The following is a 17934-nucleotide window of genomic DNA, read 5'->3' on the forward strand; positions in this document are numbered from 1 at the left end:
CATGTGATTCAACAGCCTAATACTGAGTCCACTGCTGGGCTGTCACAGTAAGAACCAAGCAGCAGATAGTGCAAAAGCAAGGAACAAAATTTCAGCACAGCTGTTGTTAAATAAGTGTATTAAGAACAGATTACATAATCAATTCTTTAGTTTTGACTCCTATTCCATTGTTACCTAGAATTTATTAGACACATTACCTGTGTGACAGAGGTTTTCTTCCAGGATCAGTAGGTGGATTACATGCACCAACAAACTGAATTCTCTCCAGTTTCACCCATGTCTGGTCAGATGTACGGTAGAATCCTCCATGTTCCACCATCTTGAACAAAAACATAAAAATAAAATCAAATCAGTGGAATGTTTTGTTTCCTTAAAAGTAGCTGTTCTGATACAGTTGATTACAAAGAAAAACAAACCTGTCTAATGAAGGATATGACTCTCTGTGTGCCATACTTATCCATATCTGGCAAGTTGATTTCATCACAGAACAGCACCAGCCACTTTCCTAACTGCACAGGAGCCAGCACCACTCCATTAGGGGTACGCCTGTATTCACAGTAGTGATCAAAAGTTTTCAACAGCAGTTCTGGAGTGGTAGCACTTGAAAAGTTGAGTCCAACCACCTTAAAAAGAGTACAGTGGAAAAAAAATTAAAATACACTAAGGACTGAAAGAGAGTGTATCAAGAGTCCTGGAAACAGGCATGTTTGGCTGTTCACAATGGAAGTACATATACCATCCACATTACATGTATATTACCACATATATACAGCCATATACAGCCTAGATACTCTTTGCTTCCTACTGCAGGTTCTCCATTTACCATGCAGCAATGCTTCTTGCCCAACCCTGTATTTTGAACACAACAGCCTCGTTAACTGTCACTCCACCTAAATACACAGAGGGATGAGAGCTACTCTTAAACATTTGCACAGGTTTTTAAATATTGAATGCAGGAGTGCTCCTCTATTACTGAAGTGGCAAAGGAAGAAAGCAGATTTAGGCTAAATAACTTAAGAAATGAATTTGTATTCTCCTCAACAATGTTTATTTTTTGCTATATAGACACGTGACTGACTGAGGTGAAGCTATCGCTGAGTTCTGGCTAGGAAATAAATTCCATGCTATCTTTAGTCTTAAGAAGATTAAATACTTGCTACTACTCTGTAATTCACACACCCATGTGCACAGACAGACAGACACACACACAAGTCTCTTGTGTACCTCCATGTCAGGCAGAGCTCTGAGAGCACTGAAAAGGGTCATGGTCTTTCCAGAACCTGGTGGGCCACAGAGCACCAGAGGTTTGTGTTCTGCCAGCCAAGTGTACAGCAATGCCTCATGGCGAACTGTATCTAGGGTTGGCACTACAACATCAGGAGCTGCAACTTTGTGTGTTTCAACTTCAATTTGAGGAACTTTGGATTGCCATGGCACCCATTCACCTGTAATGGACACCTAGAAGCACAAAAACATGATTAGACAATTTAGAACAGGAATCCAGCTCAACCTTAGTTAAATTTATTTTTTTTAAGTGACATCAAATTTGATGTGTTTATTTAAACAAGCAGCTTGTTTGTTGAAGTGTGAAAGTGTAAAATTTAAGATAGTCTTGATGTTCATTCTCTGGGTTTGCCTCCAAAATCTAAAGCAAGCTTTTAAGAAAACGAAAGAGCAACATTTCTAGCACAAGAAAGGTTTACCTCATAGTCAATGATAGGTATGTTGGGTGCAGTTGGCAGTGGCACAGTGGTGATTCTCCTAATGTATTCTCCCAGCTCCGCTCTCATTTTCAAACGACTGTCCCCAGAAAGAGACCACAGTATTGCATAGACCAGGTACCTCTGCAAGAAGCAGCAGCAGCAGCTATTAGTTTTATTAGAGTAAGGGAACAAAGCTCAATGAGTAACACAAACCTAGGACAAACACAGGAGTCACTTCAGAGCAGACTGCCTTTACCTGGATGTAACGCTCCAGCTGGTCTATCTGCATGGGGAAGTCGGGGTGGTTGGCGTTGTACTGGGCCACGTTGCGGCAAGCCTGGTGCAACATGGAGAACAGAGAGCCCAGGCAGCGCAGGCGCGTGAGGTCCATGATGTGCTCCAGCTTGAAAGCGTGCTCAAGTGCCTTGGTCACCAGGCCGTTGGATGTGAAATATGGCTGCATTATTGTTGCAGCATCTCTCTGAATCTGTTGGGGGAGACAAACACTGCTCTAAGCATTTGCTTCTCATTTGACTACTAGCCTGAAAGAAAAGATTTTGCTGAAGGTTTGAAATGCTTCATCTTGAAAAAAAAAGCCAAAACCAAAAAACAAGTAAAGAGGAAGTCAGCTTTCCTACGATAGGCTGTCATAAATTCTACATATGGTGTACCTGTGATACAAGCATTTTTACTACTTTATCCCATAATGAAATTTAAGTTATACCTGCAACATTGGGGATGCTGCTTCTTCTCCTTCATCTTCTTTGCCCTTTCGCCTGCGCTGAGCTTCCTCCTCACCTTCATCCAGAGGAATGCTTCTCAGTCTGGCCAGGAAGTTATTGAATATCATGTCTGTACTGAGAACATCCTCACTGAACCAGACCATACCACACCTTGACACAGTAGCCAAAGTGGCATATTTCAGATCCTGTACTTCAAACATGATACGCACCTGAAAAATAGAAATTTAAAACAATGCTGAGGTGTAAAAACGTCAACCAAAACAATACAAACACCCTTTCCCTGAAAAAACAGAGAGCTTTTAAAAAGTGCATTTGGACTCTGAATAATAACATCAGCATCATACTGTCCTAAGGTAAGTTCATCATTATTGACATTTACCATAGGACTTATATAATTCACATTTTGTCTTACAGGGTCAGAGTAAGTGTAACATTAAATGTTTCCACAAAAAATCTTTACTCCAGCAAACCACAATTTGAACTCACTATTACTTTGCTTGTGATAAGAAAGAGGTACAACACTAGTACATATTAAATTAAACCAACAAGCTTATACACAGCACATAAACACAATATAAAAAAAGTAACATTACATTTGGTGGGAGGCTGAGACGTTCTCCATTTGGCAGAGTCAGAAGTTTGTTGTCATCCAGAACAGAGTTCAAGTTCTCAACCCATTCAGGGTCTACATCTCCATCAAAGATAATCCACTGACGTTTTTGTAGTTCACCTCTCACATTGTCTATGATTCTATATGAAAGAAAATAATCATTGAAGGAGAGAATTAAGGTGAGATTATCCTAGGCACAAATGTACCAGCCATTTTGTATTTGTGCTATTGAAGACTTACTTTCTCAGGACATGTGTAAACAAGCCATCTGTCCATTCCCTGGTATTTGGATCCAAAGTACCATAGAGGTGATCTTTGCTGATTGCTTTTGGATCTATGATGTGAGCAACACCTTCCACACCCTCCAGGCGTTCAAGGGCCTTCAGAAGTACTCTCCAAGCCATGCTCTTTCCACTTCCAGAGGGACCAACCATCATCAAACCATGATTTATCTGTGTAATCTGATACAGCTGAAGAACCTGTGACACATAATGTACCAATTAACTTCAGCAGGTGATCTAAGCTTTTAGGTACAGTTTGTTCAAGACAAGAAAAATTTAAAATCTTTCAACTTTTCATAATATAAAAGGAAATTTAGTCTCACACGTAAACTTCAACTGCACATTTTCAGTTTTATATTTTACCTTTTCAACCCACATGCCACCAACTTCTTCTCCATCACCATAGGTAAGGTACATTTCCTGACACACTTTCTTAAGTTCTTCTCTCAAGGCTGTCATCTCTCCACGGTGATACTGTACTCCAGGGAATACATCAGAAAGGAGACTGAACAGCAGTGGAATGTCTTCTGCAACCAGTTTTGGTACCATAGTTTCACACACACTTTGGATCAGGATCTGCCGAGAGAGAGTCACATTTCATTGAAGATTTGTTAAGTTCACTTTACCAAACGTGTTCGACAAGGAATACTTCACTAAATAATTTACTGATTAAGTACCAGACCAGGGTAGTCTTAGTCAAAACAACTGTTGATGTGGTTTCAACTTTGGAACTACCCAGTGATTTCCTATTGATTTTCAGTTTAAAAAAGTCCTTCTTATGTCTCTTCGTTATGCTTTTGGCATTAATTGCTGAGACACTGTGCAACAATAAATGTCATGGAAGCACCACCTCATATGAATAATTTTTTCACTATGATTCAGGGACATGTTTAACTTCCTGCTTTTAAGCTATCAAATTAGCTTTAGTAACTAACATTATTTTGTTCACATCACTTAATACTAAATGGTAAACACTAAAAAGTTACTTTCTTTGTTTACTGTGCACCCTCTATCACAGAAGTAAAGAACTTTGCACACACATTACCTCTTGCTCTGGCAAGTTCTCAGCGATTTCTCCCTCATCAACGACTTCCCCACGCTCTTCCTTCTCCCGCTTTATCTTCTGAATCCTCTCCCTCTTCACATTACCTGCACTAACCAGCACACTCTTCAGTGCTCTCAGGCCAAAGTCATAGTGACTTTGGGAGGACAGCTGTTCATCACAAAGCCTAAGAAGCACAAGAGACAAAATACAATTTGATTCTCAGTATGAACCAACATAACACTCAGTAAATGTCATTCTTTACTTGAAACTGTAGGTTGAAATGATTGCTGCACAATGTGCTTAGTGAGTTGTAAAGAATATTATGACTTTGAACAGTAAGTTCTATTATTACTGACTGGAGCCAAACTTGTTACTCACTTGAAGAATGGTACTATCTTATTGGCAAGAACTTCAGCAGTACGGAAACCTTGGGAGTACAGCATGACCTGGGCAATCAACTGACGGTCTGGTTTTGTCATTGCCAAGCTACGGAACAACTTCTTCAAATTGTCAGGCAGGTTAGATCTGCCTGCATAGCCAGGATTCATGGTGATGAAGATAGCCATGTCAGGGCTCACTTTGACTTGTTTGTTCAGCAGCTCACAGGTAATGGGTGTTGCAGCTGAAAAGAGAATGCTTTTAGTTATACCTGAGCCAGTGATCCATCACTCTGAGAACTGAAGTCATACATTCTGTTTTAGTTTCCTAAAGTAATGGACAGCAGGTTCTCCAGTACTGCAACTCAAACAATATGAATTTCTACCAGATGAAAGTTGCATTAAACATTGAAGTTTTGACATAAAGTAGCTTCATCCTTGCAATTTGCAAGAAATGTAGCTGAGCAACAAAACAGCATGACGGATGTCAGAGAAGCATGAAGGATGTTAGAGGAGAACCACATACTCTTGTCATAGTTGGGGTTGGAATGCTCTCGCAAGGCTTCCTGGATGCACTGAACTTGCTGAGAAACTGCAGAGAGCATTCGCTCCTCCAGTCTGTTGAACTCATCGAAGCAGCCCCAGGCGCCCACTTGGCAAAGTCCCACAAAGATGCGTCCCATTGCCTGAACAGAGAGGGGGAAATTCACTCAACTGCATTGGCAAAAGGAGCAGAGAAGAGCACTTTACACAATGCCTCCAAGGCAGGAAGAAGCTCTGTTTATTTGTAGTTTACTGTATTTGTAGTATTGTAAGAGTTATGAAAGGGTTCTGAAGTTCAGCTTCCACTGCTTCACTGAACCACAGATCACAGCTCCCTATTACTCCATACTGTACTGCAGTGTTTCCAAAACAGGCAAACTAAGTCCACTGCATAATGTTTTGTTTGCTGATACCATTAACATCAGGTGCAGTTCTAGTCCTTTACTGCAAGGAGGGTACAAGAATTACAAAACATTTCAGAAGAGCAAATCGGATGGCCAGAGTATGGTAACTTTTCTATACAAAGAACAACCTTTAAGGTAAGATTCTGTAGAGGGAACATGATGGAGGTCTACAATCTACTGGTTTCAGATGAATAGGAATCAATTATTCACTGTCTTTTCTACTACAAGAATTTAGGAATCATTAAAAAAAAGACAAAAATAAGCTGCCCTTTCATGAAGCGCATACTAATAGTGCACAGTGGAACAATTTGGTAAAGATGTTGTAGAACCAAGTGTGCAAGTGGATTTAAGGGGAGAAATGGTACACGAAAAAAGGTGCACTGGAGCATGAACAGAGCAATACACTTCCACTAGGACATCTTGATTGTTGGAACTGTCAGAGGGAGAAAGGGAGCTGGAGCAAGGAAGGATGACATTATCTGTGGTATTAATACTCCCTAGGCATTTTCTTACAGTCACTCCTACAAGCCAAATGCTGGTTAAATGGAATTCTAATCTGGTCAAAATACAGCCACAGAGAAAAAAACCCACACATGGGCAGCCTGGCAGAATTTGTAAAGTTTAGTGATTCCTTGTCCACGTTTTATATTGTTTTTTATCTATACACTTGACCAAGGTATTAATTTAAAGGTAACTTCTTGTGTTACAGTTTACAGAAACATTTCATCTGGTTCTCAGTTTGAAGATGTCATTAATCTTCAAATATCTAGATAAATTTTTTAGTTTTGAAGAATTCTTAACACATTGAGGTAAACTGCACATGTGTTGTAAAGGATAATTTGGCAATAGTACAGCTACTTCAGTAATCTCATGCTCTCATCTGTTCCTCACTAAACCAGTACTATCAAATGCAAACTACATAGTTCAAGATACTTTCCTAAAGCCAATTTTAAGCCCTTGCCCCTGTACTTCCCCTTCCTTTCCCTCCATTTGCTGTTACAGAACTACCTGTTCAAAAGCCCAGAACCCCTGCTCTAGCAGTGTTCCTTCCCACTTCTGCTTTAGGCATTTTTTTGTTACAGAAGTTCTATATGACCAACAGACGCCAGCTCAGTTAGGATTTATACATAATCATCTTGAACATAAACATTGCTGGCTGTTTCAGGATTCTGAAGAGATTCCTACTTATTAACAAATACGACATAGTTTTAATCAAACAGCTTACCTGGAAGTCAAATGTTTCATCACAGTTGAAAACCAACACAAAGCGGCCGAGCTGATGTCCCAGAGCTTTAACAGATTCTGTTTTACCAGTACCAGCAGGACCTGTTTTTGAAATGGGATGGACGAGCTTAGGGTTTATCATCTGAATAGCACTACCAACTCATGTAATCTGCCAGCATGTGGGTTCTGAAGGTGCCTGTTCAATCAGGAGGGTTCAAACAAAACCTAAAACTATTTCAGCTTCCCCCAAAAGACCATTTTGTTGTTCGCTATCTTAGTTAAAAGTGCCCTGCATGTTCATATTAACACTGTATTGTGGGGATGCACATCCTTTCCCCAGTCCACTCCCTATACCCCATCCTAGGCCACACTACAGTTTCAGGAATGCTTGTTAGCCCTTGGCCTACATTAACAGCACCAGCCAGCTCCGCTTGTGCTTATCAGAAACCCTGTCTGCTCCCACAGCTTCTGTTGTCTAACAAACTCCTGTTTTCTACTTAAGAGCCTTGAGATTTCTGTTTTTTCTGTCTGAACAACAGAGCAAGTAGAATAATATTGTTGTTGTTGGACTTTTCAAGGAAAGTTCCAGCAACCACCAACTCGGATTGTGGCCAGGATGGAAATTTACTGATGACTAAAATCAGTAATTTTGCAACACTATAAACAGTGCTGCGAAGTGAGACCCTTTGAGATCTCCTAGACTGCAGCAGGCTGTGCCCAGGATCTCCTTCCCAGTAGGATGCCTCTTGGAGCTTGTGATCTCTCCAGTTTGCAATGGAGGATTGCCATTGAAAGTTGACAACTGAACCTGGACTAATATCCCCCACTCCCTGGGACCCAACCCTTCATCTCTAGAGAGCTGCAAAGGCATCTGATGTATTTCACTGAATTTAAGGTGAGTTTTTCATAGGTATACCTTTGCATATACTTCATGTCTGTCTGCCTTATGAGTGTTGCCAATTTAGATTTATAATTAATCTAAACTTTTTGTGAAGTTACTGCTGTGCTTATAGAAAATCCTACTGAATATTTTAAAAATTAATGAATTGTTCAAGTACTGCTATTATTGTATTGATTAGGTAACTAAGTTTTGCTAAATCCTTTAGATCTTGACTTGATCCAGGCTGAAGCTAAGTTTGGCAAGTCCAGTGTGACTCTTGTGACCCAATAGTAGTCTCCCTTACCCCTCTGCATCCCATACTGTTATCCCTGCTTTTCCTTCCATGTCCCCAGTCTCCACATATACCATTTTAGGTTTATTTTAATCAGATTTTTCCTTGTGTGCTTTATCTATATAGTAAGTAATAGAATGAACCTTGCCATACAACTTGCTGTGCTTTTCACAAATTCATATTAGACCTGCCTTAACTGATTCCTCATTGATGATTCTTTAAGTGACCTAAACCACTCATTCTCATACATATTAGAGAAGAGTTTTATACACTTGTCTCACAAACTTACCAAATGGTGATCCTCCAAGTCTTGCCTCCAGGGCTTGTGTCATTGTCAGGTAGCAGCGGTCAGTGAGAGGAGTCTGTACCAGCTTATCCTGAACCCCAAGGTACTCAAAACCATAGTTGAATTTGGCATTTGCCATCTGAATGGAGAGCTGCTGCAACACATCTGTCTGCTTTGGGTCAAAGTAGAACCGCATTTGGCTGAGCCACTCGAAGGATTTGGAGTTGTCGATCTTGCTTTTGATCAGTGATCTTGTAACATCTCTCTGGTGCACCAACTCAGTGATCTGGAGGAGGAAGTAACTTCTTAAGACCACAACAATACAATCCAATGAAGACAGGCTAATAAAGATAGGAATCCTACAGCTTCTCGGATTAGCACAGTGAACTGCCATCACTTAGAAATCATGACCTAAAATCAGTCTCTGGTTTAAAATCTGTTGCTACAAAGCCAAAACTAACAATGTTGCCTACTATACTTAATGACTTTCCTAGTTTACAGCAAAGCACTTTGGCCCAGTTAGCCTGTTAATCCATTACACTACTGAACTTGGTATTTTACTTGCCAGAAACCAGATATTTCCCTCTAAAAATAACCCAGGATCATTTCAATTCTCCCCCCACCTCCAATCCCTATGTACAAACAAAAGCATATTATGATTACAAAAATAAGCAACTTAATGACATATTTCACATTTGAATTAAAAAAATCAGTAACTTCCATACCTGGAAGATCTAGTTTGAAGATCAATTCACTGAGACAGCATACAGTATGATATCATGCATTAAGCTGACTAGAGTGAAAAACTACCACCACCTACATTAAGGATCAGGCCTTAATGTAATTGCTTAAATCACACAAAATCTTTTCCTGGAAGAATAGTAAGTCTTAGACTGATCAATTTTTTCATTAAAATTTAAAAATGCTCACCTGTAAACCCTGAAGAGGAAAGGAAGCTTTTACTTACCAAGTGCTCCAGTTTCCTTCTGCGAAGGGGTGGCTGCTCCATCAGCACAGAGTCTGCCAGGACATTGAGTGTGACCTCAACATTGGCTAGCACAGACTGGAGAGGACTGTTGTCTCCACCTCCACCATTGAGGGCTGACTCCACATTCTCAGACCAAGCAATCTGGGCTGACAGCACAACAAGCTGAGCCTGTGTAAAAAAACCCTTATCAGATAGTTTTCCTTACTGAAGTAACCAAGCTGCAGTATACTTAAGCGTTCCACGTTAATACCTGGTATTTGTCAATCCAAGAGATGTAGACTGCTGGATCAATTGAAGTTGCTTTTCCAAAGATTTCTACTTCAGTAACAGACTCTGCAAGCAATTTAGCAAGGGTCACTCTCATCTCTTTTTCAACAAGAGTGAGCCATTCATTGATCTTGGGATGTTCTGTGATGGAAACAGGTGTTTTGAACAGCACCTGCAAGAATAAAAGGTTTAAGTCAGCCCACATCCACTTCTTTTCAGAATTTTATTTAAAAAGAAATACTGCAGCTATACCTCCTCTCCTTCACGTGAGGATATCCCAAGAACCACAGAATTGTCTTCATTGAGAATAATGCTAGAGACTCCAGCAAACATTTTCTTGAAGTGTTTCTGCAACTTAGCCACATTTTTGCTGTTTCCAATGATTTCAAGCAAGTCTTCATCACCAACAAAGTAGAACCTGTTCATCACATAAAATTAGATCCACATCAGAACTTCAACTATCACTTTAAATTTATAATTTATGCTTCATCCATGGCCACTACATGGAAATAATTGACAACCATTTCCTCAACACTGCAAGAGTGCATGAACCACGAATTTGCTAGCAGTTATACCCCAGTGCTGCTTTTAAGTTCATGTGGTCTGTTCCATACAGAAGTGTATACTTGCTCTATTAGTGTGGATAATTTTCTTTACTTATCCATCTCTGAAATACCAACAGCAGAGCTTGGGATTGAATTGCCTGTCAGGAGGAACTGCCACTCAGTACCTCCCTCACTCTTATTTTCTCATGCTAAGTGACAAACTAGTTGAGGACTACAGGTAAGTCAATGACCTAAATACTGGACTGTGATAATTTAGACACTGTCCTTCAATCAAATGGCAGAAGAACCTCTTCAGTTTACAGAAATCAGCTGCAATGGTTCCTTAGGCAATATCCAAATCCTGAAATTAGCTACAGATGAGCAAGTAAGGGAAGTTTCAGCCCCACTTCTGAAGAAGTAGCTGTAACTGAATTATGTACATAGACAATACATATTTAAATGGTCATAACATCTCATATATATGCACCACCAAACTGGTAGAGGCTTTACAGAGCAGTACACCAATTCCTGCACAGGATCATCACATTACTTCAAGAGTCAACTTCTCACCGAGGGAAAGAGGACCTCTCCCTTTCCAAGTATTCTCCTAGGGCTTTCTGTATCTTCCCAAGTAAGTCTGCCAGTCTCTCTAATGATCTCTGCACACCTTGAATGTTCAGAACATCCATCACAAGTGGAGATTTGGACACTTTTTTCATGAGTGCCAAGAATTCAGTGCTGATGCTGCAAGTGAAATAACACAATGCATTAGTGCAAACTCAGTAACCACAGGCCTACAGAATACCAAAGTTATTTGTCTCTAAATGATCACTCCACCTCTAGCGGCTGTAGCAGCTCTAGGGAACACAAACCTAAATTCCCCAAATTACTCTTTATCCGCCTCAAGCCCTCAACAACAAAATCTCACTTCTTTGTAAAGTTCAATCTACCAATGTAGTCCAGAGCAGATCTACTTATCTTTACTTCCTGAAGTGACACATAAATCTGATTATTCGATCTGACTGGAAGTGTGGAATGAGTAAGTATTATCAGACCAACTTAAAACAGAGGAAGTAAATAATGTTTAAAGGGTGAGATTTAAGGCTGCAGCAACAAAAATTTGCCTGTTTGTTGCAGCCACAATGCCAGAAACACCTGAAGTAACTGACAGGAGCTAGCAAGGAAAACCACCTGAGTCCAAATCATATTCTAAAAATTGTACATCAGCCCATTTACTACAAACATTTTCTGCCATAGTTCACCTCTTTGCTTGATGAACTTGTATCTACAGCAGCTGTAATTCAGCTGGACCAGGTAAGAATGCAGTGAGTATTTCAACTCAGAGAGTGCTACAGTGAGTCATGAAGTTTCAGGCCTGCCAACAGGGTGCCCCAAGGGAGGCAAGAAAACAACCAAATGAAAAAGTTACCTCTGGAACCGCTGGGTCTCCACAGGCAGCAAGTGCTTGATGTCTGCACTGCCAGTAAAGATACCCTCCAGGTAGACCCAGCGCCTCTGGACGTCTATCCAGACATCAAAGAGTGCCATGATACGGTTCAGCTTATCTTCCCAGCTAAGGGCATCTTCCTCAAACACCTGAAGTTTAAACACTACATTAATATTCATTTTAATATTATAAAGTGTTTGTCTACTAATAATTATTAGAGGAAACAGTTTTTGAGTTACAAAGCATGCATTATACAATTAACAGTCTGTCAGCTTTAAACAGTAAATATATATAAGTCCCTGCTGACAAAAATATAAACTAAACAGAAGGAGAAGGCAGAAATACACAAAAATTCTTTAGCTTTGTTCTCCATTTTACCTTGTAGTATGGTGACAGCTTCATAGCGGACACGCTGTTAATGTGCTCCTTGACTTTGTTGAAAAGGTCATCCCATCCACGAATCAAACGACACTTGTTCTGGTAATTGACCAAGTCCAGTTCATAGGTGTTCCACACTTCTCTTATCTGAAGAAAAAGATGTTTAAGATAATAATTTTTCCTCCAACATAGTTACAAAGTAGAAATGTATTATACTAATCAAATACTATTTTTTTATCTGAAGATTCTGGCTTTACGCTTAAGCTTTTGTTAAAAATATTGAGACTATGATACAGTTCAAGGTGGGATCTTTGCAGTCACTACCAAGAACTGCTTTTCCCAAATAATGTAAGTTTCATCAGAGGAAATTTACACAGCTTTAAACTGTTCCACAAAACAGAGTAAACCATGGAGTCTTGGCACTTATTTCAACAGCTTACAGTGACAAGTTTACTACACAAGTAGCCACTTAAGAGCAATCCTCAGATTTGCTATTACATGCATACATACAAGGGCTTGATACTAGCCTGTTTCAAGAACTCTTCCAAAGCCATCTCTCCCTGAGCCACAAGCAGAACATCTTTGACGATTGCTTCATTTCTCTGTAGATCAACATCCCAGATCTGGCCCAGGGTCAGTTCTGAGACAACCCAGTTAACATGAAGCCTCTTCATCAGCTGTTTCCAGTGTCGGTCTTTAAGTGCCTCAGATTTCAGTTCAATAACTAACATGTTTATCTACAGAAGAAAAGACAGCAAGTTACATCTTTGAATATGAATATAAAATACATACATTTTAGAAATGTGGGCAACTTACCTTCATGTAGCCCTTCAGAAGTCTCTGGACATACTCATAGGAGGCGTACTGTCGCAAACGGGCAGGGAAGTTTTTCAGTTGGTTCAGCAGACCATCCAGGTTTTGTCGAAGCTATCAGTAACACAAAAGCATTGAAATCTTTCTCTACAAGTCCTGTGCACATAACCATAAAAGTTACCTATACATTTGTTACAGAAAACTCTCTCTAATGAGATATTAGCAACAGGACAGCATTTACAAGTATTATCCTTGTTTGCCTAAGATCTGGTTACTCTACAGCTGAGAATGTAATTTTACTGGTCTGATTGAGATTCATGATGCAGTCTTGTCACAGGCAGTTAGTTTATAGATTAGTGTTCTTTCTGCTCTTTACCTCCTGAGCATTGAACTAAAATCAATGCTGTTTACCCAACTGTATAATTAAGTTTCTCTAATGAGTTCCAACAGACTATACAAAAACGGCAGTTTCTTCTCTGTAGATGCAGTCCAATCTCAAACTATGGAAGCTGCATAAATTCCCTGTAAGATTACTTAAATTATGACAATCCTGTGAATATTTTTATCTTACTTTCAGAAGAAACATACTCACAAGATATTGAAACAAGTACCTAAACACTGAAAATGATCTAGACTGACAAGAGAGCATGTCTGTCTCAAGAGGTCTAATTCCTAATTTGCATATACTTGTGGCAGTTATATTGTTAATGTACACAAAAGTGAAGTACCTTGCGAGGCTGTACTGAGACCCAGGGTTGTTCTTTCATTTGATCAATTTGTTCCCAGACCTTAGAGAGTTCAGACCAGACACCTTTAAGATCCTGCAGCTCTTCAAGGGCTACCTGTAATAAAGAACATATCAAACATCAGCAGTTATTCCTAACTTCTTCAAAGTCAATAGCATGGGTGAGTTAAACAAAATACTTCTAATCCATCAAAAACCTTTGGATAGTTTGCCAGTTCAACAGAACTGCAACAGCAAGTGACCAAGATGAAATTTTCCATCTCAGCTCACATAACAGTTTCAAAAGAATAAGCCAGTCAAGGAAGAGATCACAGACAAGCTCTGAAGGCTACACCTGAGTCTGTGTGGAGACTGTGCCCTGATATTAGTACAGCACACACTACAAGTCACTGTCCTGAGGGAGAAAATGATGGAACTGAAACATTTCTATCCAAAACTGGCAAGCAGGTGTGTGAGCAGGCTGTACCTGGACGCGCTCTTCACTGCCACTGAGCAGTCCAGTATCTGTAAGTTCCAGAGCTTCCTTGGCCTTGGCACACTTCTCACGGTCATCCTTCAGCCTCCCGAATTTTCCTTCGTAGATGGTAAGAGCTTGAAGAGCCTCTTCTGGACGCAGATTTCCCTAAAGTTTGCATTGAGTACATTAATCAAATAATCCTACAGTTATGCTGAAGGCAAGTTAAATGTAAGGACTAAATATAAATGTTGGTTTGTCTCATCCTTTTTACATTTCCATCCTGCTAACAATAAGACAACATACTATTCCACAGTAAGTCTTACTTCATTTTTACATGCAGTTTTTTGCTTTACTAAAAAGCACTTCAGGGAAAAATAAAAAGGCAAAAAGCAGCTTGCTTCTGAATCCTCCTACATGCACACTTCTGACACATACTTGTTTCAGACAAAGCTCTCTTTGTCAATGAGGTAATTTACTTTTCTGCACCTAAGAGAGGCCTACGTTTTAATGGTAAATTTCCCTCTGCAACTATTGCCACAAATCAACACACTGGCAGGTTATTATAGAACCCTTAAAAAGACTTTTACTATCACCTAAAATGAAAAACTGCAAAAAAAGCATAAAAACAAACTGAATGCAGAAAATCTACCTCATTCACTGAGTATTAACCATCACTTACTGTTACAGGCTTTGTTTTCTCCCAGTCTGTCAGCAAGTCAGTTGTTCGGCTCTCCACTGCACGATCCTCCTGAACTATTTTCATCTGCAGATTTGCTACTTGCTGTTGAATGGCAGAATCCTTCCTACGCATGATGTCATTGAAGGCACCCCATTCTCCTTCGATGTTGTCAATGTACAGCCAAGAGGAAGGGAACTGGAACCTTTGCTTCTCAAGCAAGCGCTGACCATTGCGATAAAGCTACAAGACACAGTGGTTTGAAGTTAAAAAGAGAAAACTTAAGCTGCAAGGTTAAATAAACAGACTTTAATAAATGCTCACTATAGAGCTCACAGGATTTTTCAGAATATGAAGTTCAAATCTGTTTTTAAGAGAACTTGAGTATAATTTTATGATTATGATGAAGCTGCATTTTATGAGCTAAGCCTCATAAAATTTCTACAAGTCAGAATCATTAGCATTAGACATTTCTACAAGTCAGAATCATGAGCAAAACACAACAAACATACCTCAACTTGCTTTTCAAACTGTTTGATTTTACGTTTCAAGGACTGCACGTATGTGATGAATGTCACAGCATCTGATGTGCTAGCAGTGTCCACAGAATGCTGCTCCAGCTCTTGACGGGACTGTTAAGGGCACAAATCAGTGTTTTAGCACTCTACAGCAGTTGATCTGAAAGTGAAGAACTGGATTTAAGACTTTTCTTACCTTAGAAATTTGTGAATGAAACTCTGTCATATTCTGACCAAGCATTTGGCCAAATTTGCTGAGCACCTCCTTGTGCCAGGAGTCATACTTCAAGTTCACCTTTGATTGTACCTACAAGTGAATAATGTTACATAATAGTAATTTGTCACCCTTGCTATTTTCTGTTATACACCTATTCTGAAATTCAATGCATTTATCACAACAAATAATTAAGATTTCTCACCTTGCCATAGTCTATGACAACAGGTCCAAACTCCTTTCTGGTTTCTGCATTGTCAAATGTTCCTCTTGCCTTTCTTATCTGAACCAAAAGGGCCTGCCACTTATTCAGGTCTTCTCCAAGACGGTTGTATATATTTTCAGCCTGCATATCCCACAGACACTGGTACTGCAGCCAAACCTAAATGGAGGTATTTCACAATGTTCAGAACTTCTCCAGTACATTCCAAAACATGTGTTTCCCTCCAGTCCCCAGGAAAACTGAAAGTCCATGTTAATTTTAGCTGTTCCATTATATCCTGTCAGTCTCCTACCTTGACATACTGCTCCACTTCAGTCACAATTCCCATGACAGCAGAGTATGATTCCTCCAGAGCTGCAGGGCCATCAGGCATCCTTGTCAATGCATTACGATAGAACTTCTCCTCCTCAGACAGCTCATAATGCACTCCAACCTAAGAACCACAGTTACACTTGTGATACATATGAATTTCCAGGGCACTCAGGTTTGGTTTTAGATCAACACACTAATATATTGAGGACAGTTAATTGCTAAGTGAAAACAATTGCTCAGACTTAGATACAGCTTCATTACACTTACCTGGTATCTCTGACTTTGAATTCTTGGCAGTGACAGGATTACCATCTTCCAAGAAAACATTTCTTGGTAAAGTTTGTATCTACAGTCTTCAATTGGTGGATTCAAGTATATGACCTGGTTGGTTATTCTTAGTTCATGTACAATGTTCTGCAGAAATAGTAAAAACACCCAGTTTTACTGGCAGATACTGCTACATATAGACAAGAATTTTGGAATTCAAGAAGTACTTTTTAAAAATCAACTTGCACTTAAATGGGAAAAGGAAAATATTTCTCCAAAAACAGATGCAAGAAGAAATATTTATCTACCATATAGGCCTCAGAAATAATTTCTGCTTTAGTTAATTGACAATATGGAAAAAAACCCCAATCAATCAAAAAAATCTAATGCAAAAAAAACCACAGGAAAACTTACTTTGATCTTGGGTTCACCACCAGGCTTATGGCTCACTTGAGGAGCATCTGTATCCATGTCAACTTCTGCTTTGTCATCTGCTTGTCCCAGAAGAACCTGGGTCCAGGCCCTCAGTCCAGCTTGCAAACGAACACCCAGGATTCTTTCAATCTAAAGAAAATTAAGCACATTGGAGGAAAAACCTGCATATTCACTGCATGAAGATCCCCATGATCAATATATTCTGACAGGCACACTACAGCACCTCAAAGAACCAAGTGCTCCTTTACTAAGCCATTCCAGCACAGAAAGGGCTTACAAGAATTGGAGGGCCTCTTTACTAGGGCTTGTAGCAATAAGACAGGGAATAATGGCTTTAAATTGAAAGACAGGAGGTTTAGATTAGGTATTAGAGTGGTGAGGCACTGGCACAGGTTGCTCAGAGAAGTTATGGACGCCCCATCCCTGGAAGTGTTCCAGGCCTAGCTGGATGGAGCTTTGAGCTACTGAATCAGTGGCATCACTGCCCTTGGCATGGGGGCTGCAACTATATAATCTCTAAGGTCTCTACCAACTCAAACCATTACATGATTAAAGAGGTTTAGGAGTTTTCGTAAATTTGCACTGAATATAATTCAAAGCTTCTCCTTAAGCCTCATGGACTTTAATGCAATTAAACAATTTTATCCATATTGAAGTTGGCCTAGTGACCAATAACCTGAAACTTAACAGGCAGAAGCAAACAATATGATGGCAACAAGTCTTTGCTACCAGGACAGCAAATTTCCACCACCCTTTATCTACCTTGCTCCCCAGAATCCTCTAGGCCATCAAACTGTATCAAACATTTTTCTTCAAAAAACAAAACTCCCCTTGAATTAACTGATCCCAAAAGTCAACAGTAGAAAAACACCAACATAGGTCTTGCATCTTCTACATATCAAAAATGCACTGAAATTTTCAGGGAATGAGAATTTAGTCTCTGGTGTGACTATAAAGAAAAGTCTCCCTGGGTGACTGTGAAGACAATAATCAAAATACATTTTGCACCTGAATAAAATGTTACCTCTAAACATATACTACTCCTTGATCTCAAACCTACCTCCATATCCAACTTATTGACCCAGATTGGCAAATTTGAGTATGAATGAAGATTTAAATCATCCACAGCTTTCTGAACTCTGTTCAAGATTTCGGAGAAAGTCTTGTGATCATACATGCATGTTTCCAATGATCTCACTTCCAGGTCTATCTTCTCTTCAATAATGAGCAGATCATCCACCTAGGTAAGATAGTTTAGGAA

At 39.7% G+C, this 17934-nt stretch overlaps 1 protein-coding gene across 1 annotated transcript in view; it reads right to left on the reverse strand.

The window, feature by feature from the left end:
- The window catches only part of DYNC1H1 (dynein cytoplasmic 1 heavy chain 1), a 44958-nt gene that overhangs the window by 19337 nt on the left and 7687 nt on the right, over window positions 1-17934 (reverse strand). Inside the window, exons 9-40 of the mRNA XM_039712430.1 lie at window positions 17734-17913; window positions 16653-16802; window positions 16239-16385; window positions 15952-16092; window positions 15642-15818; window positions 15419-15529; window positions 15217-15336; window positions 14708-14947; window positions 14038-14193; window positions 13555-13668; window positions 12830-12940; window positions 12541-12750; window positions 12014-12160; window positions 11618-11784; window positions 10759-10932; window positions 9896-10061; window positions 9627-9815; window positions 9356-9544; window positions 8392-8674; window positions 6932-7032; window positions 5286-5445; window positions 4761-5004; window positions 4383-4566; window positions 3701-3913; window positions 3297-3535; window positions 3040-3196; window positions 2428-2655; window positions 1960-2190; window positions 1704-1844; window positions 1225-1458; window positions 417-623; window positions 198-319 (exon numbers count right to left, since the gene is read on the reverse strand). Of these exons, the coding sequence (XP_039568364.1) occupies window positions 198-319; window positions 417-623; window positions 1225-1458; window positions 1704-1844; window positions 1960-2190; window positions 2428-2655; window positions 3040-3196; window positions 3297-3535; window positions 3701-3913; window positions 4383-4566; window positions 4761-5004; window positions 5286-5445; window positions 6932-7032; window positions 8392-8674; window positions 9356-9544; window positions 9627-9815; window positions 9896-10061; window positions 10759-10932; window positions 11618-11784; window positions 12014-12160; window positions 12541-12750; window positions 12830-12940; window positions 13555-13668; window positions 14038-14193; window positions 14708-14947; window positions 15217-15336; window positions 15419-15529; window positions 15642-15818; window positions 15952-16092; window positions 16239-16385; window positions 16653-16802; window positions 17734-17913 (5633 nt within the window). The remainder of the gene's footprint in view (window positions 1-197; window positions 320-416; window positions 624-1224; window positions 1459-1703; window positions 1845-1959; window positions 2191-2427; window positions 2656-3039; window positions 3197-3296; window positions 3536-3700; window positions 3914-4382; window positions 4567-4760; window positions 5005-5285; window positions 5446-6931; window positions 7033-8391; window positions 8675-9355; window positions 9545-9626; window positions 9816-9895; window positions 10062-10758; window positions 10933-11617; window positions 11785-12013; window positions 12161-12540; window positions 12751-12829; window positions 12941-13554; window positions 13669-14037; window positions 14194-14707; window positions 14948-15216; window positions 15337-15418; window positions 15530-15641; window positions 15819-15951; window positions 16093-16238; window positions 16386-16652; window positions 16803-17733; window positions 17914-17934) is intronic.

The sequence above is a fragment of the Passer montanus genome, unplaced genomic scaffold (assembly GCF_014805655.1).
Source record: "Passer montanus isolate IOZ18808 unplaced genomic scaffold, ASM1480565v1 scaffold27, whole genome shotgun sequence".
Taxonomy (NCBI): Eukaryota; Metazoa; Chordata; class Aves; order Passeriformes; family Passeridae; genus Passer; species Passer montanus.